At 38.2% G+C, this 25929-nt stretch overlaps 2 protein-coding genes across 4 annotated transcripts in view; one reads left to right on the top strand and one right to left on the bottom strand.

Annotated features, from left to right (window-relative positions):
* Nucleotides 1–238: 238 nt before the first annotated feature.
* On the bottom strand, nt 239–9122 carry Gli (carboxyl ester lipase-like protein Gli). Of its 3 annotated transcripts, XM_071707356.1 has the most exons (13): nt 5875–9122; nt 5059–5348; nt 4854–4983; nt 4591–4744; nt 4318–4495; nt 3836–4242; nt 3511–3701; nt 3248–3434; nt 3058–3163; nt 2783–2978; nt 2587–2702; nt 2365–2393; nt 1972–2148 (listed from the first exon to the last, which is right to left on the bottom strand). In XM_071707356.1, the coding sequence occupies exons 1-13, from the start codon at nt 6148–6150 to the stop codon at nt 2114–2116; spliced, it is 2295 nt and encodes a 764-aa protein (XP_071563457.1). In that variant the 5' UTR covers nt 6151–9122; the 3' UTR covers nt 1972–2113. The 3 variants fall into 3 exon arrangements, with proteins under 3 accessions (XP_071563456.1, XP_071563457.1, XP_071563459.1); XM_071707355.1 differs by lacking the exon at nt 2365–2393 and having other exon boundaries at nt 239–2148; nt 5875–9119; XM_071707358.1 differs by lacking the exon at nt 2365–2393 and having other exon boundaries at nt 2011–2148; nt 2577–2702; nt 5875–9121.
* Nucleotides 9123–15197: 6075 nt separating this feature from the next.
* Nucleotides 15198–25929, top strand: part of Bib (big brain) — a 34654-nt gene continuing 23922 nt past the window's right edge. The window contains exons 1-2 of the mRNA XM_071707352.1: nt 15198–16227; nt 18300–18426. Of these exons, the coding sequence (XP_071563453.1) occupies nt 15918–16227; nt 18300–18426 (437 nt within the window). The 5' untranslated portion in view covers nt 15198–15917. The remainder of the gene's footprint in view (nt 16228–18299; nt 18427–25929) is intronic.

The following is a 25929-nucleotide window of genomic DNA, read 5'->3' as shown; positions in this document are numbered from 1 at the left end:
CACCATGACTGTTAGTTCAAACCAGTGAATTATATGAACTAGAATGTGAACTCGACCCAGAAGAAAACAGGACGAGCAAGAGGGAGAATTGCGGCCAAATTCAAAATTTCCTCACAAAATTTAGATTCTCGTAATTCGTTCTGTAAGTAGCTGTGTGAAATATTATAATTTTATATCAACCACAATAAAACTTTCAGGGAGAAGAAATTCTGAGGATTGATATTGTTAATGACAACAATTGTGTGTGCAAAATACTGTAATATAACTTTATAACATCTACAATATGAAATTATTGACAGGATTCTGTATAAAATCTTAAGGCATTATTCTTAACGTGCTTATTACAAATCACTTGCTTTACACAGGCGTGTTTGCGCAATTTGTAAATAGACAAATCGCCGAAAGTTATTTCGAATGTGCGTATAACATTAATCTCAGAAGTGTCAGACTTACATTTACATTACAACTCCGGTAGCAATGAGATCGTTAACGCTAAAGCTACGCTTGATATGCAAAAATGTTAAACGTATACACGTATAGCTGCAACGTGAGAAGTAAATTTGTGCGCTTAAACATAACTCGAATTTTGCAGCGAGTGAGGCACTTAGTCTACGGCTACATTCCGATATTCACTGTCAGTACTGAAAACCTATTTTTGTAAATTTTACGTCATGTATACTATAGATTTTCAGTACTGATTGCTGACAGTAAATATCGGAATGCAGCCTACGTCTAATCGGTATACATATCGAACGAACGATTTAACATATAATAAATCGGACAATTAAACAACGGAATGTTGCATTTGAAACCTGCGTACACAAACGTCGTTACATCGATACATTAAATCTAATGAAAAAATCTAATGAATATATTAAAAATTAAATATTCCGAAAACATATATACTGTAATTACATGTGCGTAATCATTTTGAGAAAGGTAGACTACCTAAATCGAAATAAATGTCTCTTATTTTGCGTTTGCACTTTTCCTCTTCACGCACAGATATCGAGTTATCTTACACAACTTGATCCTATGTTCTACGAGAGTGTCAGCTTTGTAAAGCAATATAAAATATTCGACATATATATATTCATATATATAATATATATACATAATACATATAAAATATATAAAATGTTTTTTTTTTATTTATATAACAATTATTATGTTCGTATGGACGGATACAAAGTAGCCACTGTAAGTATTATTATTATATAGTCGCGTAATTTATGAAAAATCTAATATTTTACAAGAAGAAGTATTAAGATTTAAATCCATTAACTTAATGATCTTACATGCAAATGGCATTGTCGTGTGTTTACACTATCAAAATGCAGATGTGACTAATAACTTTTGATTTGTGAATACATTCATGTGTATAAATATTTCGTTGTGTTATTAAAAAATGTTAGCAATTTAAAAACTTTAACAATTTAAAAATTCAAAAAGATTATATGTCAATATAATCGTTAACAAATAGATTTTCGCATTATTTACGATAAACAATTACAAATATTAATATTATATTAATTTATAATTTGTTGTCTCAATTATTGTCTCTATGTATATATCTTACTTATTTTATTTTCTTTTTGAAAGCGTAATAGACAAAACTGTCTTTTTTAAATTTTAATTTAATAATTTATATGGCATTTTTTGAAAACAAATGGATGTCATCATCTTTTAAAAACAATTAATGCATCTAAAAATCTAGGTATAAAAAATAAATATAAAAAGATCGTTGATTTTTTTGTATAATGGTAACTTAAGTATTAAACAGCTGTTTGTGGTACACCCTGTACTAAAAGTGTTTTGCTTTTAGCTTTCGGCAGTGAAGATTGACTCATTGTTTTCGCCATCTTAGGCTGACCATTAGGCGAGCTCGTAACGAAGCCTTCCGATCTCATATCTTTCAACGAGACGTTAGAATTACTACGTAACGAAGGTGTAGAACTGAACTTTCTGTTGTGCGCTAAACGTTCTTGTAATCTCGTCTCGTTTTGACGTGGCATTCTAGTCTTTACTGGTACATCACGATATTCGTATATATTTTCTTTAGATGATCGTGTTAAATTCTCGATTCCCTCGGAGTGCTCATCGTCTCGTACCATCAGGATGTCTCCGCTATAGTAGTGATCAGATTGTCTGTGGAAAAAATAATACAAAAAAATATTATATACAGAAAAAAAATGTATAAAATCTAAGTAAAAGTTAATAATTTAATCATTTACTCTATCATTTAGTTTAGTGGTCCTTGACCACTTTTTCTATAATTATATAATAATATGTGCAACTAATAAAGCATTATTATGTGACAGGCATACTGTGCAAAATTGTCCACAAAGTATTTTCTATAAATACCTGCACGTATCCTAGCTGCCTTTGTTTTGCTAATTGTAAGCAGGAATAGAGTTAATTAGAAATTTATATTCAGAAATGGTTATGTGAAAAGACAAAGAAACCGTATCCCAAAATGAACTGTAAAGCAGAACCAGTTTTTGCATGCTCCTATCGTTCGGTACAGCAGGTGCCACCGAATTAAGCTGTAGTCACATGGATTTGGTTCTGTTTACCTTTTCTTACCTTTTGGCGTTACGCCAAAGCATACAGCACACCACAGAAAGTACCAGTAGCAGCAGACACGCTGTTGACATGGACCAAAATGCGATTTGCAGCGGCTGTTTAGGTTCCCACCAATACTGTAACAAAAATTGTAAATACAATTGATATAATTCAATAAGAATATACGAAACATGTATATTATATTACAATGTCTTACTTCTGTAACGGGAGGATATGTAGGGACAAGATAACCAATAACGGTCGGCAAGTACATGGACCAGAATGCGCTCTCGGTTTGACGATAGTTTATTTCAATAGTGCTGTTGAATGTCGTATTGATATTGAGGTATCGCAATTGTCCATGACGCGCGAGATCAAAATGCAATCCCAAGATTTGCGAAGGCGTCGGGTTTCTAGGATGAAATTAAACAAGTCGTTGCATTTTTTAATTTTATCATACAAGTAAATAAATCAGCATTACTAGATACATACCCATATTTTGCAAAATTAGAGTATGCCTTCATGAAGAAGTGACTCATATTACGATCATTATCAGTCCACATATCTCGACTCAATCTCCATTTTTGCGGGAAAAATTCTGTATCAATGATGTCATATTAATAGCTATGTCATATAAATGCTATGCGATTTAAATTAAAGGTATATACGTAGAAAAACATACCAACGTCCATAAACGGTGCTCCTGTTAGCCATAAAAGTTCGGTATCATGAGATACCCGAGCCCACTGTGGCGAATGGAGTGCTTCTATCGAGGTATTTAAGACATAGAGATATGTTGGTACATGTCTTTCCACCAATAATTTTGCTATTTTATCATATGGTGCAACATAATGAAAGTCTGATAAGAGCTGAAAATATTAATAACAATTAAAGTCAATAATTGTATACATGACATTTAGTTTGACGCTTTCACACACTACTCACATTTATATACTGATCACGTACGTGCGTGACATTCAATGGATCCGGCCAATATGTATACATATATTTTATTGCCTCATAAATGCCATAAGGATTCAAGGTATAGTTATACTGAAGAACTAACTCCCAAATCCTTTGATCAAATACCTCAGGAGTTATTATGTATTGATTCCTTGCCAATGTAACATTATTTTCTGTAAAAATTAAAATAAAAATTATGAAAGATAATATGTATATGCTGCGATATGCAATTAAATAAAATAAACAGTAAAATTCTAGGCAAGAAAAAACGCAGTTAAATCAAAATCCAAGTCAACAGATGACATACTTATAATAAACGCTGCTTCCTGAGTCGTGACACCAGCCATGTAAACCAAATCTTTCTTATATTTGCGAGCTTTAATACTCTCTTCTGGCGTTTCCTCAAAAAAGCGCCAGTCGGCCGACCTCCATTCTTCATACCAATCATCTCGAGGTATCGTGAAGTTGACATCCAGCACAGGTGCCCATGGGAACATTCCGACGTGTGGTTTTAATTCAGAATTGCCTAATTCAAGGAAACTACGTCCATCCTTTAGGCACTGTACCAATTTCCAACTGCTCTCTATACTGCAACCGAGCATTTCTGCATACACTCGGGATGTATTTTGTGCTCGGTACTTGTCTATTATCACCGCCCAGTCAGCTAAAGCTGAACCCGATTGCGCTATTACTTTCGATACTATGTGCCGAGTTCTACAATAAGATAAAATGAATAAATTAACATAATTAATTTGATAAAAAATATATAAAAATATCAAATTCAATTACTTTGGTGCAATCATTAATAATCCTGCACTCGCTGCTCCAGCCCCTGGCCCAAAGAGCGTTATAGACTCAGGATCTCCATTAAAGCTAACTATATTATCGTGGACCCATCGCAATGCCATAGCTTGATCAAGAATTCCATAGTTTCCAGGGCTATTCTCATCTCCAGTACTTAAAAATCCTATAAAATACAATGGCAAGGATTAATTTTTTGTTAATCATGTACAACATTGCACAACTTTTCCATGAATATACTTTTTCAAACAGTGTACTTACCAAGAGCTCCAAGGCGATAATTAATAGACACTACTACAACGTCATAGAAGGCAGCTAGTATATGTGCTGGAAACAAATTACTCGCCCCATGACTAAATTCGCCACCATGTATGTATAACATCACTGGATATCTGTTCGCTAACCCATATCCAATCTATATACATAGTACATAATCTTGTTACTCAATCGTCTCATTTATTTCATTTCCTCTGGATGTAGCATCGTCTCATTTATTTCATTTCCTCTGGATGTAGCATACTTACAGAAGGTGAAAATATGTTTAGATACAAGCAATCTTCATCAACATCTCGCACACCTTTCGTAGTACCAGTATATTCGCTAGGCTGAGGACAAGCTGGTCCCCAATCAACAGCTTGTAAAAGTTGCCACCCTCTAAACAAAAATAAATTAGTTGTTTTACGTAATATTACCAAGCATTAAAAACAGTAGAAAATATTTTGTATTAACCTGTGAGCCCTGGGAGGTTTGAAACGACCTTCTCTGGTAGGTGGCATAGCGTAAGGAATACCCAAAAACACATTAACAATTTTTGTTACTCTTTCCACTGCCAAATTCCAGGGTCTATGCCTCGCATACGGATCGTCGTACAGCTGGACTTTAAATCCTTGAACTTGACCATAATTTGTATTCACAATTATGTCTCTATCTCTAAAATTTTTAGAATCTGGTCTTTCTCTTCCTTGCAGATCTTCGCGCCAACCAGCTAATATTCCTGGCAACGGAAGCCTTTCCGTGGTCTGATTTAATAGAACATAATGTTTATTGAATTTATGTTTTTATTCAAAGCTTATATATATTTTAGAATATAAGAAATAAATAAATAGCCATTATTTGAGAAATATTCTTATGCAATTGCATTTCTAATAAACTTCAAAAAGTTTAATTTAAAATTTGAAATATAAAATACTTAAATACTTAGACAAATACTTAACCAATCATAATTAATAATAGAATAATTGACAAGTGTAAATGATTTATTGTTATACAATCTATATAATTTAAAAGCAACAAAGGTGAAAATGACGCTAGTCAACAAATAATGATTTTTAGGAAACTATTACTTTTACGATCTAAATTATAATAAAATATTAAGCATTTAATAATTTCAATCAAGTATCCTCAAGATTTACAGTTTATAATAAAAAATTTTAGCATAAATTAAATATGTTCATCTAGTACAAAATGTACTTCCGTGCAAATCCTAAAAGAACACCTCGATTGTCATATGTTTGTGATTGCAATAGCACGAATTACGCCACTTACTCCGTAAAGAAATCGATCTTCAGGTGCTCTGGTGGGTCCTCTATAACCGGGCTCCAAATAGCTGGGCTGATAGCCGTACCTTCTATCCTTGTAGACGTAGGTCTTGTAGCCGTTCGGGTCTTGCGGCGGCACGTACACGCCGTCGCGATTGTAGTAACGGCTGCCAGGGGCAATGTTCTCCTGGGCGAGCGCGACGACGCCGGTGAGCAGCAGGTACAGGCAACAGCGGACGACGCCGACGACGCCGTGCGCGCGTCCTCCACGCGCGCTGGCCATGTTCCGCGCGCGCGAGAGCACGCGAGAGTCGAGCTCTCGCGAGGAGCGCGCAGGTGTGGCCCGAGAGACTCGCGCGCACGCTCTCCTCTCGGCAACTTCGCGGCAAACGAGGAACGGGCGAAAGCGAAAGTTTCTCGGTCTCCGCGTAACGAACTTGCCCGTTTGTCACTGAACGAGACCGAACGGTAGAGGTAGACCGATAAGCGTCGCCACGCCGATTATTGACGCGTAATCGGTAATTGGGGCGCGTCAGTGGATCCCCGCTGAAGTTAGGTGTGCGTCAACCCGCGGGCGGCGCGGGTTCCCGTGAGCGAAGCACTCGCGTCTCGGCGCGTCGTCAACGTCGTTGCGAAACGTTCCCTCGGCACCTCGCTCACCTTCGTTTCACTCCGTTTACGAGAGCGTCCCTGCACAGATGGCCAACACCCTATCACGAGACCCCCCTGGCTGTCGCGCTACTCACGCTCGCGGCGCGATGACTCGCGTGGCACTTCAGGTGGCTTCGCCGCGCGCGCGCGCCTCCGTGGTTACCCTTCTCCCCGTTCGCCGTCTCTTCCACCCGTCGATAATGCGAAATGTCACGATTGGTGCCGCGGCAGGCCTAAAGGTGGGGGTGGGACTGATAAACGGGGAGTTTGAAAGCGAAAGGGATCGCGCTAGACTAGATAACGCAATTAAAACGCGATATAAGAATAAGCGATATAGCTTCGTCATCGAGACCTGGCGTCATTGAAGTTACGTCGGTTACTCGGCTTGCGTGACGATGGATTTAGATGCTCGGTTAAGTACAAATATTTTTATATACCTCTTATATGTATATACCTCTATAAGCGTTCCGTAGTAGATACGTTCGATGAATGAAACGTAGCGACGTTCGTTTCTTATTGAAACATAAAGCGGTTCTCGCTCTGTCGCGATTTAATTGAACGCCATCTTACTTTATAGTTTTCAGAGTTCAATATCGAATATCTCTTGCGTAGTACTCCTTCTTTCCTAAATCTCAAATAAAAATTAAAACAGAACACAAATTAGTTGAAATGTACAATTCTACTACTATCTCCTCTTATTCCTCTCAAATCTCTTCTCTTATATTATATCTACCGCAATTCGAAAACTGTTTGCATGGAGTCTTGCCATTCGGTCTCCATCAAGAAATACTGATGACACACACGTGTGACGATTGCCAGAGATTTAAGAAAAAACCATATTTATAACACTATAGGCTTAACACTGTACAATTGTTACTGTGAATTATTGATTGCCATTAGACAATTAAGCACCGGCAGATCCTAAACCTCCTTTCGAAATAAAAAAATCAGTTTTGCTGGATCTGTTTAAAAAATTTAAGAAAAAATACAAAAATTTTTTTTAAAGTAAAAATGGGATCAGATAAGTTTCACCACGTCCTCGTCATTGATCCTGGAATAAAAGCTAAGCGTGATACTAACAAAAAAAATATTAAACCAAATAATTTTGTCGAAGCACCCCCCATTATCGACGACAGGATCCGCTAGTGCAATTATAGATAACTTATTTATCCTCGATGTCATTTTTAGCATGTTATTTTAATATGCTACCTAATTTTATTTAATAAATGTATATCATGATCAAAGGCTCAACGGATTAAAAATCAAATGAAAGATAATAGCAGGGGTTCTGAGCCAAGCTAAGAAGACTTAATTATATTTATTATTTTTTATCGTAACACAATAAAATTTTATATTTCGCCCTTCAAAAAATCGAATCAACGAATAACGCTACACATCGCTGATTATTACGAGTTAATTCGAATTCTGAAGTCAACGTGTTAAATGACGAACGTGGAACGAAAAAAATGCCCAGAAAATCCTCTTTTTGAGCAGAAATTTAAAAAAATATCAGATTAAAGCTAATTTTTTACTGATTGCAAATATATATACGATATATACTCATGTTATCATAAACCGTTTTAGATCAATAAAATAATAAGAGTTTATTTTATAACAAAAATCCATTGAAATCAATTTCGAACTTTGGATGCGCCCAACGTAGTGTTTGAAAATCAAATTTAATTTAGCGCTTACAGTCTCTCTCGCATTTTACAATGCAATGTGCAAATGTTCTGTTTAGGCCAAAAAGTTTCTATTTCTATTTCTCGAGCAATTCTGCAATCTTTTGTTGTGTAATCAAATTCCAGTTTTTGGCTGCAATTGTGTGTGCATTAATCTCTGCAACAAATATCGCGTCTCATCATTTTCTGAGCAGTCACTTTCGACAAATTAGGCAACTTAAGGTAGTTCGATGATGAACAACTTTTGCCAAAAGTGATAGGTTTTATTTTTTATATCGAAAGAAGGAACTCTCCTGAATCGATTAAGCCTAGAAAAAAGATAATTCACCGTCCCGTTCTCAAGATATTTAATTTCAAAATTAAGTGATTTTAACATTGGTCTAATAGGAAAAGAGGTATTTTCCTATAAATAACACGAGTTTGCGAAAAATCTTTTGCCAAAAATGTCCGAACAATATATATCGATGGAAAGAGGACACTGTGAGGAAGCCTATAGTTGAAGGTGAACACGATCCACCGTACAGTTTTTTTTAAATTAATAATTAAAGTTGAAAACTAGTCAAGCGACGCGTTAACACACACTTTATTTTAATCTATTTCAGGCAAAATATTATTCTACAATGTAAAAATTACTTACTATTATGGTCTTTTTACGTCGTTACGAAGCTTTGCGATGCGTTATCCTATTTTTTTATAATCATATAAATGATTTGATAAAAAAAATCATAAACATTGTTTTGACTTCGGCCCTTCATCATCGAACTACCTTAACTGGAACTTTGATCCACAATATCTCGAAAGTTAAACGTCATAACGTAATATAAATTTAAAAGTTTATTTCCATCTCAATAATACCATAATACGTCGCGTCGGGACGTTTCGAACTACACAGAGTCTTCTTCAGAGCCGACAAACAATGTTGATTAAATAAATGAATATAAGTTACATTTATTTACATTGATTAACATTGTTTGTCGGCTGAAGAAGACTCGACTGTGTAGTTCGAAACGTCCCGACGTAGTATATACGTATTATTGAGTTGGAAATAAACTTTTAAATTTGACATCTACCGTTCGCTCAATTATAGGCCTTTGTTTCTCCTTTGTTGATACACACGAGCGAGATCCTTTTAATTATAATATAAATTTATTTGCAAATAACGATCTACTTTTCAAAACCTTTTCGAAGCGTATAAATGCGCGAGGACACGCAGTAGCGCGTAGAAACGTAATTTCACAGAGAAAGAGATGACTTACGGACCACTTGCGCCACTTCCTGTCTTAATCGAATGTCGAGACCGCAGCTTCCAGCAATAGCCGTCGCTATGGGGACCAGATGACGTGCGCCGATACTTCGATCGACTTGTTTGCGAATCGCACCTGCCCGCTATCTTGCCGCGGGAAGATTAGGATCGCCTGCGCGCGAATATCACCGGCTCACAGCCGTAGATCAACGCGAAAAATGTTATAGCTCGCGGATACCGTCCGCCGACTGCGACAGATAGGCGAATAGCAGCGGTCGGACCTCACTGAGCCGTAATAACGTCGTCGCGTGCACATACGTCGCCGCGATGGGTCGGCAATGGGCCGCCCACGCGCCCAACAGCAGGGGCCCATTGCGAAACGAGCGATCGAGCGGATGTGCATGATCGCGGAAGAACAAGGGTGCAGACGAAAGGGTAGGGTGAATAGCAATTACTTGTAGGGAAAAATTGCGTTTGGGGCGCCTTCGTATACGAAGAGCCCTTGAAATGAATTAATTAGAAAGTCAAAAAATCAATAATATTAATGCAATAATTAAAGCAGAGAGAGAGAGAGAGAGAGAGAGAGAGAGAGAGAGAGAGAGAGAGAGAGAGAGAGAGAGAGAGAGAGAGAGAGAGAGAGACTATTGAGAGTTACGTATATTTTCATACTATACGTTAAATTATATTTAATATCTTTATATTATATATATTGTATACCATATATTTAGTATTATATGTCTTTGTAATAATTGATAAAATTAATACTCACGTAAATCAAATTTCTTAAATTTCTTGGAATAAAAACACGAATAAACCCTTTGTAACTTCGCGTATTATTTTTTATCTGAGAAGAATCAGATTAAAATAATACATATAAGTACATGTAACGATATCGATAAACGCATCGCGTTTAGGGCTTCAAATATTTTAATCCGTAAAAGTTATACGTTTTTTATAACTTCTTCATACTGGACTTCATGGTTTTGATTATAGACGCGATAGAAATAGATTGCTATGTTTATGGAGAACATTTTATTGTTTCTACTTTTTTTTCTATACAGAAAATAGCGGAAATGAATGGAAATCATAGAGGAACAGATGACCTAGCTTAATCCCCCGTCCTTCCTCTTTGCACCGCATATTTTAATCTATGCGTGCCCTTGTAAAAGAATGCCGTCGCGTGAACGGATGTGTTCCGCAACGAGCGGTTGGCTCGTGCATCTCCGCATTTATCAACAACAATGGTTTTACCTGTTACGAGATTAGATATCGAGACCGCCGTGATGATGGTTAATAAGTATACGCACCGCATAAAACCACGCCGTATATTCGATGGTGAAATAACTATTGTGAAATATTGTGAAATATTAAGGTCAGAAATAACAGGAAGATGTCCTTACTTTCCCTCGCAGACAAGACTCTCGATCTGTTTGTTTTCACAATTTTGACAAAGAATCGCTCGTTTTCTCAGACAACACTCTCTCGTCCTCACGGTCCTTAAGCTCGTCTCTGATATATTCTATCACACGCTTACAATTTTTAATCAGCGTACTGTTATTGTTCCGGAAAATTTCAATCTTTGCTCGACATGCCGCGCTCGCACCGACAATCGTATTATTCTTCAATAACTTCCGACATTCTTTCAGATCTCTTCCGCTCGTTCACTCACTCCGTCATACACTTTGAACATTCCCACATTATTTAATTTTTCCGTTTGTAAATGCCAATTTGCAAATTAGGCAAGTAAGGTCTAAAGTCCACAGAAGAAAGTAACGCTCATTGTCAGCGCTGAAGATGATGGTGACCATAAAATATTAAAATAAAAAATAATTGTAGTAATTATCAATTACAGTGCTTTCTTTGTAATATTGATACATTTTTACTTTCAAGGGAAAAGACAGGAATAGAATAAAAGGATCAAGCTGGTAAAGCTACAAGAATAAGTGTTTTATTTATGATTGATGACAATTGCACGTAGGTTGGTCATTTACATAAAACGTTTTGTATCTACGTGGAAATAAAATAGGATTTTAGTTAATGCAGTAGAGTCTTCGGAAATCCCTCGGATCCTCTATTTTTACAAGCACCTGTTCACCTCGATTATTCATGAAGTCGATACTGTGGACTTCACTTGACTTTATCTTCGCGTATTTTCGTTTGAAGAGAAGAAGGTTCCTGGTAAGGCCGCAAATTCCACGACCCTCACGTTGATCAGCAGCGATGGATGCGCGTGATTGGAATAAATTTATTTGCCATAGGGTTCATCACGGTGATCGTCGATGTCGCGTTTTTTTGCCCAGGCTTTACCTGGTCAAGCGGATTTTATAAAATTGCTAATTCGTTTTGTTCGTTTTATTTTAAATATATAGAATGAGAGCTTCTGCAACGTCCCCATGAATCATGCACGCCGCGACCGCGTCTTTATGACTCACGATTTTATCAGCTAAATTAAGTATTAATCGTTTGCCAGTGGAGTGACTTGTGTCGAATGAGCGAAATGTAAGAAAGCTCGAGAGAGTTACTGTAAAAGTTAGAAGACTGTTAATTACATATAACATAGAGTACCGTCGCAGGGCAAAAAATTTAGGTCGGTTCTTTCAAATAGGAAATAAAGTTTTATATAATAGAATCTATTTTCACAGAGAGTTAAGCATTAAATTCTGCAAAAGAGTTATTAATGGAGAAACTTTCAGCGTGAAAAATCATCCGTAAATTCTGCGAGAGATGGTTACTTGTGAGAAAGTATATTTTGCCAAGTGCCCCACGAATTTTTGTAATGTCCTATCTATAATAATCAATTAATAGACTGCACATAGTAAGTTAATAATATACCTAATTAGAAATAATTCATAAACAATTCAAAGGATGTATTGAGTGCATCGAGTTTACAAATCCTAGTTTATAGTAAATATTTCATAAGGAAAGTGTAAGAATATTAATGAAAAGGACTTGAATCTCAATTGTACGATAACTCGCAAAAATTATGCGGAGCTTCTACTATACTCTAATCTTATCAATGCACTAATAATTAATGAAGCTAATTGCTTCAATTAACACAGTTTAAATCAAATCGATAATCAAGTATTTAGCAAAATACGCAAATGATCATTGTTTCTGTAAAGCCTTTCGATCTTTTTATTATATTTGACCTGATTTAACCTCATATTTAATTCGCATACAGGCCCGATATTAACTATTTTATTCTCAATGAAAATACTCCAAACACGTATTGATCCAATTGATTATCATGATAAAATTTCTATCAGATTTTAAAATTCAATAAATCCTAAGATGAGTCGTGAAAATATCGATTGGTATTTAAAGACGCGTATTACGAGGAAAGCCTTCGAAAGCCAGTAACGATACAAAGCGAACGCCCTTTTTCTCGTCTAACTCCCCCGCGCATAAGTTCTTCAATTTATAGTAATTGGTGAATTTATTACCGTTCCAGGTTCTTCGCTCCTACGTCAGTACAGTGCCGGGAGGAGTTAAATAGCTTTAATTACGGCGGCTTATCCTCTTTTAGAACCGTCAAGTTAGACGAAGGAGTCTCGTCTTCATTGGATGAGATAAAATTTATTAAATGCCAGGGTTGTAAAATAAGACAATAACAACTAATCTCAATATTCTACGGAAATCGCGAGAGTGATGTATAAAAGATTTACAAAATCAATATTATATACATACAGAAGTTTAATTTGAAAAGAAATAATATATTAAGAATAAAATTAAAAGTGAAAAGTATAAAAGATGGAAGTATTACTATTTAAGTATTAAAATACATTTCCATAATACTTTAAAATTTAATACTTTAAATTAAAATAATTAAAAAAATAATATTTAAATGATATTTATTTTAATATTTAAGTAGTACCTCAATACCATCTTTTATACTTTCCACTTTTGATTTTATTCTTAATATATTATTTCTTCTCAAATTAAACTTCTATATGTATATAATATTGGTTTAAAGTATTAAAGTAGTTAAATAAAATAGTTAAATATCATTTAAATATTATTCTTTTAATTATAAAGTACTATGGAAAATGTAACTACTTTAATGAGATTATTTATGATTGTTGCTTAACGTAAAGCAGACAAAATTAATTTAAAAAAGTAGTTTCAGTTTGAGAATAGCTCGTGTTTAAAGATATTACACATATGTCGCTTGAAATTGACAAATCGGATAGCTTTTCTATCAAACCACCTCGCTCGTGGTACCCTCTTTATTATCATCACATTGATGTAGTCCCGCGAGAATTTGCATTTCTATATCGCAATATTGGAACTGACATAAACCAGTTTACCGTACTTAATCTTTAGCGCAAACACGGACACCGGTGCATCGAGTTTATCTTTTTATCAAGCGAATTATCGTCGACCTTCGCGATCGTGTATCGACGAGAAATCGACGTGAGAATACGTGTTCGTACATAACGCGAATCCTCAAAGTGACCGTCCACATCCGACATTCGTCCGCGAAGTTGATCTAAATGTACGCTATTATACTCGCCGTTCATGCCTCGTCGCGCGTACATCCCTTTTTTCCTTTTTTGTGGGAACGTGGACATTACGGATGCTCTTTGAACTCGTGGGAATAAGACCCACCACACTGCCGAGCACATGCGCGCGCGACGCACGTTTTATTTACTTGGCTTATTTTAATCATCGCAAATGCGACTCGACGTTGATGCGCGTCCGTAAATACGGGCGCACGGCTAATGTTGCGCGCGTTTAAGCTTAAGTACCTTAACTAAAGGTAATACGCGTGATGTGCTATTCCTAATAGCTCTCATTACAGCGCTCCGTCCGCTTTCTTTTGCTCGCCATTCATCATTTTATAGATACCGAACACGTCGCGATTTACGAGGAAGATAAGAATTAGCGCTCATGCTTAACAGTTATCATGAAAAGACCGATGTACCCGCATCGCGGCAGCGCTTTACGATAACAATGTTAAAGCGCACGATTTGCATTTGTCATTCAATAATTAATTGATTAGTAATTAATAACTATTAACTAATTAATTAATTTGTATTTTAAATCAAGATCTAAAAAATATAGCAAATAATTTTCAGATCGCTATTTTTTCTGCTAGAGATATCGGGGTACAAAAATTTTTTATTAATACATATGAAGGATGTAAACTCTAATAATCCTAATAATCCTAATAAAAATATGCGCCTATTATTCTACAATATCCGCCAGTGGTACACGTACTTTACATTAGAACAAATATGTTTCACGTATAATTCGATTGCCAAACTTTGACTTCGAAAGTTACAACTAAGACTTATCTTATCGACTTCAACTAACTTTTCATCTCATCCAGGTCATTCGGTGCCTCTCATGACTTATCCTTCTTCAAAGGCAAAGTACGATAAAGAAAAGGTACGTACTGTACTGTGGATAAAGAAATTTTTCGGTTTAAAGCGTAAAAACGGCAACATTAAGAACGTGATTCATCGATTTATATCAAATAGGAAACATTTGTTAGTGGATAAATTCTTTCGGATTAACATTATTGAAAATAGAAGCTGTACTCTAATTCTATTTTGATTAATAATATACACTTTATTCTAAAAAAATTATTTAAATTATTGCGACATTTCGAAAAGAAGATTTAGAAGTATAAAGAAAGAGATTTAAAAAATCTTTATAAAGCATTTACTAAGAAAAAATGATTAATAATATAAGCATAGATAAAATAATGAAAAAAATAGGAAATAAAATTATAATTTTCAGCGCCTTTCTTTTCCGATAAATTTCTTATAAATAACTAACCTGTGCTTTCTATAGCTAAAAAAGACTACTTGATTATTTGAAAAATCGACGTAACTTATACTTTACTTTAAAAGGAGCAAGACTGATGAAGTCAACGTACTCGGCGTTTGAAAAAAGATCAAAGAATTAAAGTTAGGAATGTCCGTGCAGCGTCAGTGTCAGTGGTGCGATGTCGGTGATGGTGATGGAGGCACCCGAATGCAGCTCTACAGATGCACCGACACGTAGGGAGTAACGGTTGAAGAGAGGGGGTGGTGCGGTGGTGGTGAACGCGCACACCACTCGCACTCCGCACTCCGCAGGGCCCACTTGTTCGCCAACTACGTCCTACGTCGGCCTGTCACTCGCGAGCGCGTTGCCGGTGCGGCAACATCGAGTGCGTCCACCTTCGGAGCTCGACTGGCCGCGCTCACGATCCCCCCCGGGTTCGTTCCACTCGAGAGAATCGCCGGGAATCCGCCACGATACCGAGGGACGTGAAAAAAAAAAAAAGAACGATCGGTTCCTCGATCTCCGTCCGGAGATCCAAGAGTGGTAAAGAGTGGTGGAGAACGCGCAGTTTTCTCATTAACGTTAAAGAGTGCACGTGACAATCGTATCGGTCGGGGAGGAACATGTTCTGAGAGTCATCCCCTTCGTCGTGTATCGTTTCTTCATCTGGTGATCGCGAAGACAAAGAGAAACCCGAGAATGGCGAACGAGACGTTGACGCGCGAGATGGACGCGCACATCGTCACTATCCTGTCGAGGCTGTCGGCCCTCCGGGAGAACAATGCCGACGAGAGGGAAAGAAAGGCGCCCATGTCCATCGAGGCTCGCAGTTTGGAGCTGTGGCGAGCGGTGGCCGTCGAATGTCTGGCCACTTTCTTCTTCAGCCTCGTGGTGGCCGGCGCGGCCGCCGCCTCCTCCGTATCCGGAAGCGGCCTTTCCGCGCTAGCCACCGCTGTAGCTTCCGGCTTCGCCATCGCCGCGATTTCCCTCATCTTCGGCCACATCAGCGGTAAGGGTGTTATCGCGTCAATTTCACGGAAGATGATAAAAAAACTAGGGGGCAATGTACCCATACATCTATCGCCGAGTTTCGAAAAACTATACTCCGTCCAACGAGAGATCATGGTTGACCAAACATAAATAACGATAGGGCACAGAGCCGCAACAAGGTGTTTGCGTTAAATTATTTTTATTTTTAATAAATATTGTCCAACACTATTAAAAATAAAAATAATTTGACGCGAACACCTTGTTGCGGCTCTGTGTCTGTGCCCTATCGTTATTTATGTTTGATCAACCATGATCTCTCGTTGGACGGAGTATAAGCAATTTATTAGAAAGTAACAAGGGGTTCCTCTTTATGTATCTAGTACATAAAAATTTCAATGTTTCGACTAGGAAAATTCTCAATTTTGCAATAATCAATTTTAAAATTAGTTAATTTTAACTTAGTTTAATTTTTTGGTCTGTTCCTATTTTTGTATCTTAGAGAATCGTTTCTTCATCATTATAAATTTAGAGAAAATAAGGTTTAAATAGGGAAATGATATATTTTTTAGATATAAAATAAAAAGTAGCGCCTTGATTTATCAAGTTTTTAATAAAGTACTTTAACTGACATGTTTAATAGTATATCTACCATGCAATAACGTTGTATCTAGTTTAAAAATTAGACATAAAAATTTTGAATACAACTTTTTATAAACATTGTATCTTAGGAACTAGTAATAATAGACATAAGACGCTTTACTATTATACAATTTCAACTTCTATTATATTGAAATATATGTAGGGGTAAAAGCCATAGTGGTGTAAGTCAAATTTTTTAAAATATTGACTCATGTCCATAGATGCAATTTATATATTGTATAGATTGCATCTATGCACACGAGTCAATATTTTAAAAAATTTGACTTACACCACTATGGCTTTTACCCCTCCATATATTAACTCCATTTTGACAAAAACTGGAGATACGATCCTTTACCTCTAAGGTACGGATTTATGAATTTAGAAAGAAGCACAATACGTTAAAATGCTCTTCTTTTTATATGTCTATCTAATACTTCTTTCATTTTATATATAACAATATATGTTTTTTAATTTATATAAAATGAAAGAGAAAAAATGCTAGAGAGCGTTTAGTTCCATCTATGTGTAGTTCTATTCAGTTCTTGCATTCCAATAACAATGAATTTTTTCACAAAAACGTATTCGCGTGTATAATAGTCTGTTTGATTTACACGCGTTTCACGTTGCGTCCGCGCGGTTTTCGTGCACGCAATGCGCGCATCTCCTACAAAGCGTTCAGAGGCTAATTACGCAAAGGGTCGCGAACTGCTCGTTGCGACGATCTCGTTGCGTCAATGATTCTGTTCCTTCTTGTACGTTCGTATCGTTCACGAGCTACGGCCCTCGCGATTTCTCTCGATTGGCTCGTTAACCGATTACGCCGGCGCGGCGCGACGTAACATTACCGCGTTGTGCGTGTCTGTCGTGAACGTATGTGAGCACTCTCGGAGTACGTACCGACGGCACGCACAATACGCGACATACGATGCGTGTAATAAACTCTCGGTCCTCGTACTACATACCGGAAACTTGATCGCGTTTGCTCCCCGACTGGCTATCGCTCCACGAATGAACGGAGCGGACGGTGCGCGAAAGCTTTATTTCTGCTGCGGCTCGTTGAGCGATCGTTTGCAATTAAAAATGTCCAATTCTATAATCCACATAGAACAAGATAATTAAAATTAAAAAATCCTTGCTTGAAACATGTCGATCTAACCTAACGGTATCTTAATTTTTGCCTTGCGAGCGAACTGAGTGCATTATTCCTGTCCGCTCCGATCTTCAGCCAGGCCGTCGCACGTAATTGAGCTCGTCAATTTTATAACTCGGTGTCGCTCGGCCAATTATTTCTCCTTGGATTTATTAACGTAACAATTTTTAGTCGTAAAAAAAATGAACAGGGATGAAAGCCACTGGGAAGAAGCGTCGAGGGTAGAATCGCGCAATCTCCCCGTATGTGTCTTCTTTGATTCTTTCCTCCTCTTTATATGGAAAACCTTTTGCACGCAGGTGGACACGTGAATCCGGCGGTCTCGGTATCGTTTGCTTTGTGCAGACGGATTTCCCCACTTCGCGCGGTGCTGTACATCGCGGCACAATGCGGTGGCGGCATAGCTGGGGCGGCGATGCTTTATGGGTAAGTTTCGTCTTTGAGAATCAACATACTTCGTTAGAAAATAATTCAGTCGGTTACGCAAGATTAGCCGAATCGGCAATCGTTGAATAAGTTGAAAAACTCGAAGATACTCCCCCACAAGACAATCATCACTCCGCTCTCGCTTACAATTAGAATAATTAACGAAATAATTACCGAGAACGCAGAAAAAATATTAATTATTACGACACGTCGTGCAGAAGCTCTGCACGGTATCTTTATTTCTTAGGAAAATCGCAAGATTATTGCAAATTGCAATGGTTGCATAATCTTCTTTTTTCTAAGAACTTGTAAAAGTGAACTCAGACTTAAATCTTCTCTTTTAATATAAATTTCTTATTTCCATTTCTACCATAATACAGATTAACTTTAATCTCGTTTTAACTTACTTTTTATCTTTTTCTAATTCTTAAAACTAGAAAATCATAAACAGTAAGTCAAACTGAAATTAAAGTTAATCTACATTGACATAAATGACAGTTAGTCTTGCGCAATTTCTAACCCTTAAATTCTAATATCGATCGCGAGCATAATTAGTAGACCAGCAGCAATTTTCAATGAGTATAGTACAAGAATAACGAATAAAACAGTAACAAAGTCGGCGTTATCCGACGTGTAAAGTGGCGTGGGCCCTTGGCTCTCGGCAGTGTTAAGACCGGAATGAGATACACTGCTCTGTGAGGACAGCTGCTAGATAGGAGAATCAGGAAGGCATGTGGCCCATCCAAAGCTGGGCCGAGTTTTCTTCCAAGTGTTCGCGTACGGCGGCCGGTGGCCTGAGCGAGTTTCAGGAGGAGCCTAAACAATATCCGCTATCGTGATTTCTGTTTCACGTCGACCACGCGTAACGGCGCGAGCAAGGCACATTTTTTTCCTCGGTAATTTCAACGCTGTCGTGAATGCCTTTCTTTAGCAATTCCAAGCGAAATTTTTAAGAGACGTATCATTTAGAAATAACAAAACGAGTTTCGTCGTTATGCGCGAAAGAGATGCGTAAAATGAGAGAATACGATAAAAATACCAGGAATTCAACCACAAAGGATCCGAAATTCCGATCCTCGCAGGCTACAAAGAATTCCACGCTTATCTCGCGACCGCGACCGTAGAAAAGTTCTTCCAATATGGACCATTTCGTATCGCATGATGTAAACAACGTTCGTCAGGTATATCTATAACGGTTTCATATGATAATGCACCTCTTACACAAGCTTAACACGCCGACGCATCGTGAATACGGAGCGTAGTAAAAATACGGTCCATTACGGACTTCGTTCCGAGGCATGAATATCCCAATTCACCTCAGAAATGTTATGATGTACGAAAGCACGAACACCTCCGAGCGATTCTCAAATAGCCCCCTCGATATATGCAAGTCGGTGCACGTGCTTCGATCTCGCCCGTGGGCAGACGGCTTCCATCCCGAAGGGCGAGAAAAAATAAAAGGGGGAAGGCGGTGTGCGTGCGTGCGTGCGTGCGTGTGTGTAGAGCCGTGCGCTGGACCAAGAAGCAGCACGTTATTCGGAGGAGTGCGAGTAGATCGTCCTCTCAAAGCGGCGGCAGCTGAGAAAGCCGAAAGAGCGCAGGGAGTGTGAAACGAAGCGAGAGCGATGAACAAGATGAGAGAATGAAGGCGACGACGGAGGAGAAGGGCGGACGATGCAAGGAATGCCTGAAATAATTGCGCTACATTTAATGCTCGTTTAATTTGCTGAGAGAGAGAGAGAGCGAGAGAGAGAGAGAGAGAGAGAGAGAGAGAGAGAGAGAGAGAGAGAGAGAGAGAGAGAGAGAGAGAGAGAGAGAGCACGTTTAAAGAATAGGAAAACGTGTGATATCACTGTAATATACAGAGAGCGAGAGAAGTCTCGCTTGAAAAGAGATGAATGTCTCTCTTTCCCCTTTTATAATTAACTAAGGAAGATGAGGACGCGTTAAATCGCTCAAAGGAATGCAACAAGTTGGTACGAGGAACGTGCAAAATAAGGGAAATTAAGGATGGAGAGAGAGAGGGAGAGAGAGCGTTGAGGAAACGCGTGGAAAGAGGGAGTATCGTTGTCCCGTAATAAACAGTTATTAAATGTCGTCGAAAATGTAATTTCATCGAAAGTTATGGAGGATACGTTTATTTGACAACTTCTCTGGAGTTGAATAATTGAGAAGGAAAAGTAGAGTGCGCTAAAATGCACGAAGGAATGTAAGAAGTTGGCACGAGGGCAACAGGATGAGGGAGATCGCAGCCGGAAGATAGGGGTGGAGAGAGGGCGGGATAAAAACGGGAGCGTGCAGGAGGACGGTAACGAGAGAAGGTGAGAGAAAAACCGAGGAGGCAGGGCAGAGGACGACGGCGGGCGGAAAGAGAGCGGCATCAGCGGCTCGTAAGGGCGGAAGACGGAGAGAAGCGGAGTGAGAGGAGTGGGAGAGGCAGAAAGAGGCACGCGTAATTGGCAGGCGAGGGAGAACCTCGGAAGGTGAGCACCTGCCTCGTACGAGGAGCGGCGGTCCACCGCCTCGCAGCTGCCGCAGATGTTTCCCCGTGGACCAAAAAAGATCGCGCGGAAAAAGGAACGCGCGAGGCGGCGCGGCGAGGCGGCGAGCCGGCACCGCCGGGCGAGGAGAGGACGAGGATAATGAATACCTATGCATGCACACACCGAGGTGGGACAAGTTTCACGGCATCGGGGATCGGGCAGATCGGCCCGTGAAGGAGGACACGCCGTTCGTTCGGAGCGTTCGGAGAGCGGCGCGGCGCGGCGCCGCGCCGCCGCCGCGCCGCCACTGCCGAGGCAGATGTTCCCGCCGTTGCGTTGCGGAGATCATTGTCCGTTCTTCGCCTCTCCGCCCAACCGCTTCTCGGCTCCTTTCTTCGCCGCCGAGCGAAGTACTTCGCCAAATTTGGCTTTATCTTCGTGTCGCGTGTCCGTGCCTCGGGGGGGGGGGGGGGGGCGCCGGGTTTTGGGGTACTCGGACCACAGAACCCACAGATGAAATATCCGACTTTCTTACTTCAACAACTTTAAAGCTATAGTCAAAATTCAGGTCAAGCTGCATTAGATTGAGGACATTGTGTTAACCGTTTTTATTATTATATTATATATAAGAATTCTATAGATAAATATATTTATCTTTAACTCACTAGTCAATTATTTTTTATGTGACGTTTCGATATTTTGATACTGCCATATGGTAATGCATCAGTGTCGAAAATCACATCTTTAAAAATAAATAATGTAGGTGTATTCGTCTCGTCGTATCTGTTTTATATGTACTCCTGCTTCTTTTTTTTTAAGATACACCTTTCCTACTGAATTGATACATATCGGATTTATTGGCTCGGTAGCATGCATCAGCTGCAGGCGTCATTAATATTAACGAGTTCACTCCTCGCAGAGGCAAGTAAGCCTGCAAGGACATCCACTATCTCGTTTTAGCCTTTCTGCCCTACAAAAAAATCGGCTACTTACTTTTTACTCGACATTTATAATTCATCATTTTTTTATGCTGTTCTACATTTCGATTTATTATAATCTATAGCGCCTTAAGTCATGACGCAACTAAAATTCTCAGTCTTCTCTCTCTTTTCTCGTATGTTAGTATCTCTTATTTTTCTGCTGTTTATCTACGCGAAGTGATGCTGCGCATTTCTATCCATTTCATCACGTCTTCTGTCTCGCGTGACACTCGCCAACCACCCTCCGGTCACCCTCCGACCACCATATGACCGCACAAAGAGGTAACAAGTGCGCGATATGTACCGAAATAATAATCGAACAATACTCTAGTTAACCGGACGGGGCCAACGGGGCCCTTTCCCGAGACGTCTCGGGGGAATACCGGCGAGCTCGGTACAGAAAAAAACGTCGGGGCGTGAGATCGAAAGAGAGAGAGAGATAGAAAGAGAGTACGAAGAGTGCACTTGCATCTGTTGCGATTTCGCTGGCTAACGGCGGCGGGTGTAAAACACGCGTGGAGGCGATTTCTGGGAGGGGGCGGAGAGCTGAAAAAGGGACCCGACGGAGAGAGAGAGAAGAAATTATGGGGAACCACCGAGGGGTGGATTTTGGCGCCCCTACCGTCCTCGTTCTCGTCCCGGATCGTGCCGCGCGCGCGAGGTAATAAATATAAAAACCATCCGATAAACCCCAAAGTGAGGCTATCCGGGTCGAAAAACGGCATGGTACAAGAGGGAGGACAAAAAAATGGTAGAAACGGCAGCCACGAATTTAACTATCCGTGAAAAATTTACTGTCGTCTCTTCATTACGTACACTTACAGGACTCTTCCATTACCATGGCGGCAGGGGAGTAATTTTTTTTCCCGCAAGAATGATAAAAATGATAGTCTCATTTCTATTTAAGGATGAAATACACTTTATTTAAAAGTTATTCTGCTCTCGTGTTAAGATCAAATCCGCGATCTCTCGTTTATGTACGTACTTAGGACTCATACTTTAGGCTCTGAGATAAGCAAAAGTAATAATATTATTTATATATAATAAGTATAAAGATTTTTCTATTTTGATTTTTTATATACACTAACATTTTAGCTTATATTAATTTCATAAACGACTTTTCTCTTCTTGAAGTCGATTGCAGAAAGTGTTGAACAATATATATTGTATTTCTGATTTAAGTATTTGATCAAGTATTTAATTTAAGTATTCGAAAATGGAGTATACAAGATGTTTAATGGAGAAATGTTTAATTTCGTTTCTCGATTACGAGAGATTATTACGGATTAGGCGATTCGGAGTTACATTCGCACACCACGAAAGAAGCTGCCCTTTATTCCGATCGCGAAATTGGATGCGTCGGGGATTAGTCTATTGAAATGTCGAGACACGTGCGCCAGGTAAGCGCGCGCGCGCGACGCACGATATAAACGAGCGTCTTTTCAGAATATCGAGGTGGTCCCTCGATATTCTCAATCGATAGGTTTCCGATCTGCCGAAGGTAGACCTAGTTCCTCTGGCGCCGTCGAAACTACGGCGGCCGCCAATAAAGTTCGGCTTACGGCTCCGTATCTATGCAAAGCGAATCCGCTCGAATAATTTCTGCCCCGAATATTCCGAGGTCTCGCGCGAAACGCGCGTTCGAGAATATGACTCTTATAGCAGCGATAAAACCTGTGCAATCGTGCAGAAAGATAGAAGTCATCGGACCTTGCGACCTGAAGAAATCATCAGTTTCATGAGCGGAAGACCACCGGGAATGTAGAGTCTCAGGAAATTCCTGTACGTTTAATGATAAATTCCGCGCAACGTAGAGTCAGGGTGTTCTTCTGATAATTGACATAAAAAATAAAATTTTTATTGTCTTGTGCAATTAAGCTTCTAAAATTTCGGAGAAATTAAACAATAGAATTAATTATGAAATAAATTTTAGAAATAAAAGTACAAAACAATAAAAATTTTATTTAGTTTTTATATAAATATAAAAACTTATTATTGAAATTAAAATCGAGTAAAACTTGCTGCATTGTACTCACATTTGTTACACAGAAAAAAAGGAGTGTTAAATCAAGACTCATATTCTTGTATATAAGCAAGAATATAAGCAAGAATCTTGAAATGAGATATAAATTACGTTAAACGAAGAAAACTTGTTTGAATGAAGGTATTTATACAGTTTAATCAAGAAAAAAAGTTGAAATAAAAAGTTGAAATTCTTATAAGAAGATTATAGACTCTTGCTTATATACAAGAATATGAGTCTTGATTTAATACTTCTTTTTTTTCTGTGTATATGTACACTTACGTCTAATAGGTATGACGATGCAGTTTTACTCGAGAAGGAAAATTTTTATCCTTTTATTCTTTTTTCTTTTTTCCCCTTTGTTTCCTTTTTTCCCCTTTTTTTCTTTTATATCCTTTCAACCCTTCTCCTCCTGATTTCCTTTCTTTCAGTATTACAGTTTTCAATTTCTATGAAAACTTTAAAAAAGAGATTTTGTGTTAATAATACATCACGCTGTGAAATTGTCGAGATACTTTTACTGACCGTTGTGGACAATACAAAGTTTTTAAATCCAGGATTTTATTTAATTCGTTCAAATACTTGAAAAAAAAATCGAAAAAAAGCTTTGCAGGGTGGTTGGAGCTAAGCCCATTTGTCAAAAGGGTTCCTTATACCATTACCACGAATCGAGGAAACAGCTGTGAGGTGGCAGGTGTGTTGTGACGTCAGGCAAAGACACCCGCAGTGCGCGTGGCGAACCGGATGTCCAGGAATGAAAACAGCTTTGCCGCACGGCTTTCGTGCTCGTACGTGGGTAGTGCACTTCTTAGTGGTCGTCAAATTATTGCTATCTATCCGAGATTAAACAAGTCTTCGAAGAATTCGCGACGCTATCAGCCTTATTCCTTTTACTCTTTTACTCCTTATTTGACAGGTGCGGATTTTGCGCTGTAATTGAAACAAATTATTAACTGATTTGCGATACTACTATCTGCATTACATAAATAATAATATTGATAACTACTACCTATATCGCGTTTGAACATGGTAGAGTTGACTAAAATAGAATACTTAATTTGAAATTAAAAATTTCAATTGTTATAAATAAAATAAAAAGAATAGTTATATAAAAAATTTAAGATTTAGCACTGACAAAACATTGTTATTGATCTTTTCCACCGAGTATATAATTATTAAATTTAATTGTAATTTATTTGTAATTCCTCAAAATTAATATAAAAACGGTTTACACGGTGCAGTTGTTTTCTTATGATTTAACGTAAGATAACGAACAGTTATTCTCGTCTGTTATATCGAGATGTTCTATCGTAAATCGATATGTATTTACATAAAGATGATAGAGGTCCATCTTTGCTTGAGGATATTCTGCAATCAGGAAAGCGTGATTTATATAGCAAGATTTAGCTATGACACGCAATATTCGCGTCTCCTTGAAGGATCTCAGATATTGAGTTCTTAATCCGCGCTTCTCAAGAAGCCTTTCATATCAACAAAATCGATTCTCGTAAAAATCTTTTTCAATTTATTTCGTTTTCCGACGACGTTTTACCTTCTACATATGTAATTCCAATTTTTACAAGTTGAACTAATCTTTTTTAATCAAGCTTGATATTTCTCTATTAAATAAATAAAATATCTTAATTATGTTGCGATAATTATTGCGCTTGATTCGTGTTTCGACCCACAAGCGCAGTAATTATATGGTAAAAAGTAGATTGTAAAACGTCATCAAAGACAATTTGTAAACGGTATTGCAATCCTGACAATATTTAGCATAAATGCGATGAATTCGGCATTGCAATACAAGCGTAATTTTTCATGATTTTGCCATGAGTGGTCTTGTTACATGACGAATACAAGAGAAATCGGCGTTTCGGATCGAAAATACGTGAAAGCCAGGTGGGTCAGGTAGAATGGTATTTCTCGGTAGGAATGCTTTAACTGCCTGAAATGGTCCTATCGAGAAGCGGTACAAAAGCATGCTCAAGGATTCCGTCCCTTTAGAACAGCTTTG

This window comes from Temnothorax nylanderi, unplaced genomic scaffold (genome assembly GCF_030848795.1).
Source record: "Temnothorax nylanderi isolate EJ_2023f unplaced genomic scaffold, tnyl_v1.0 TNYL_tig0057_pilon, whole genome shotgun sequence".
Classification (NCBI taxonomy): Eukaryota; Metazoa; Arthropoda; class Insecta; order Hymenoptera; family Formicidae; genus Temnothorax; species Temnothorax nylanderi.
This window is presented reverse-complemented; position numbering and strand designations above follow the sequence as displayed.

What these genes read in the sequence shown, in the direction of transcription:
- Gli (XM_071707355.1), bottom strand. Translation starts at nt 6,150, where the DNA reads ATGGCCAGCGCGCGTGGAGGACGCGCGCACGGCGTCGTCGGCGTCGTC. An exon ending in TAAACATATTTTCACCTTCT is followed by an intron (nt 4,745 to 4,853) that starts GTAAGTATGCTA and finishes CTATGTATATAG; the next exon opens with ATTGGATATGGGTTAGCGAA. An exon ending in TACGTGATCAGTATATAAAT is followed by an intron (nt 3,435 to 3,510) that starts GTGAGTAGTGTG and finishes TAATATTTTCAG; the next exon opens with CTCTTATCAGACTTTCATTA.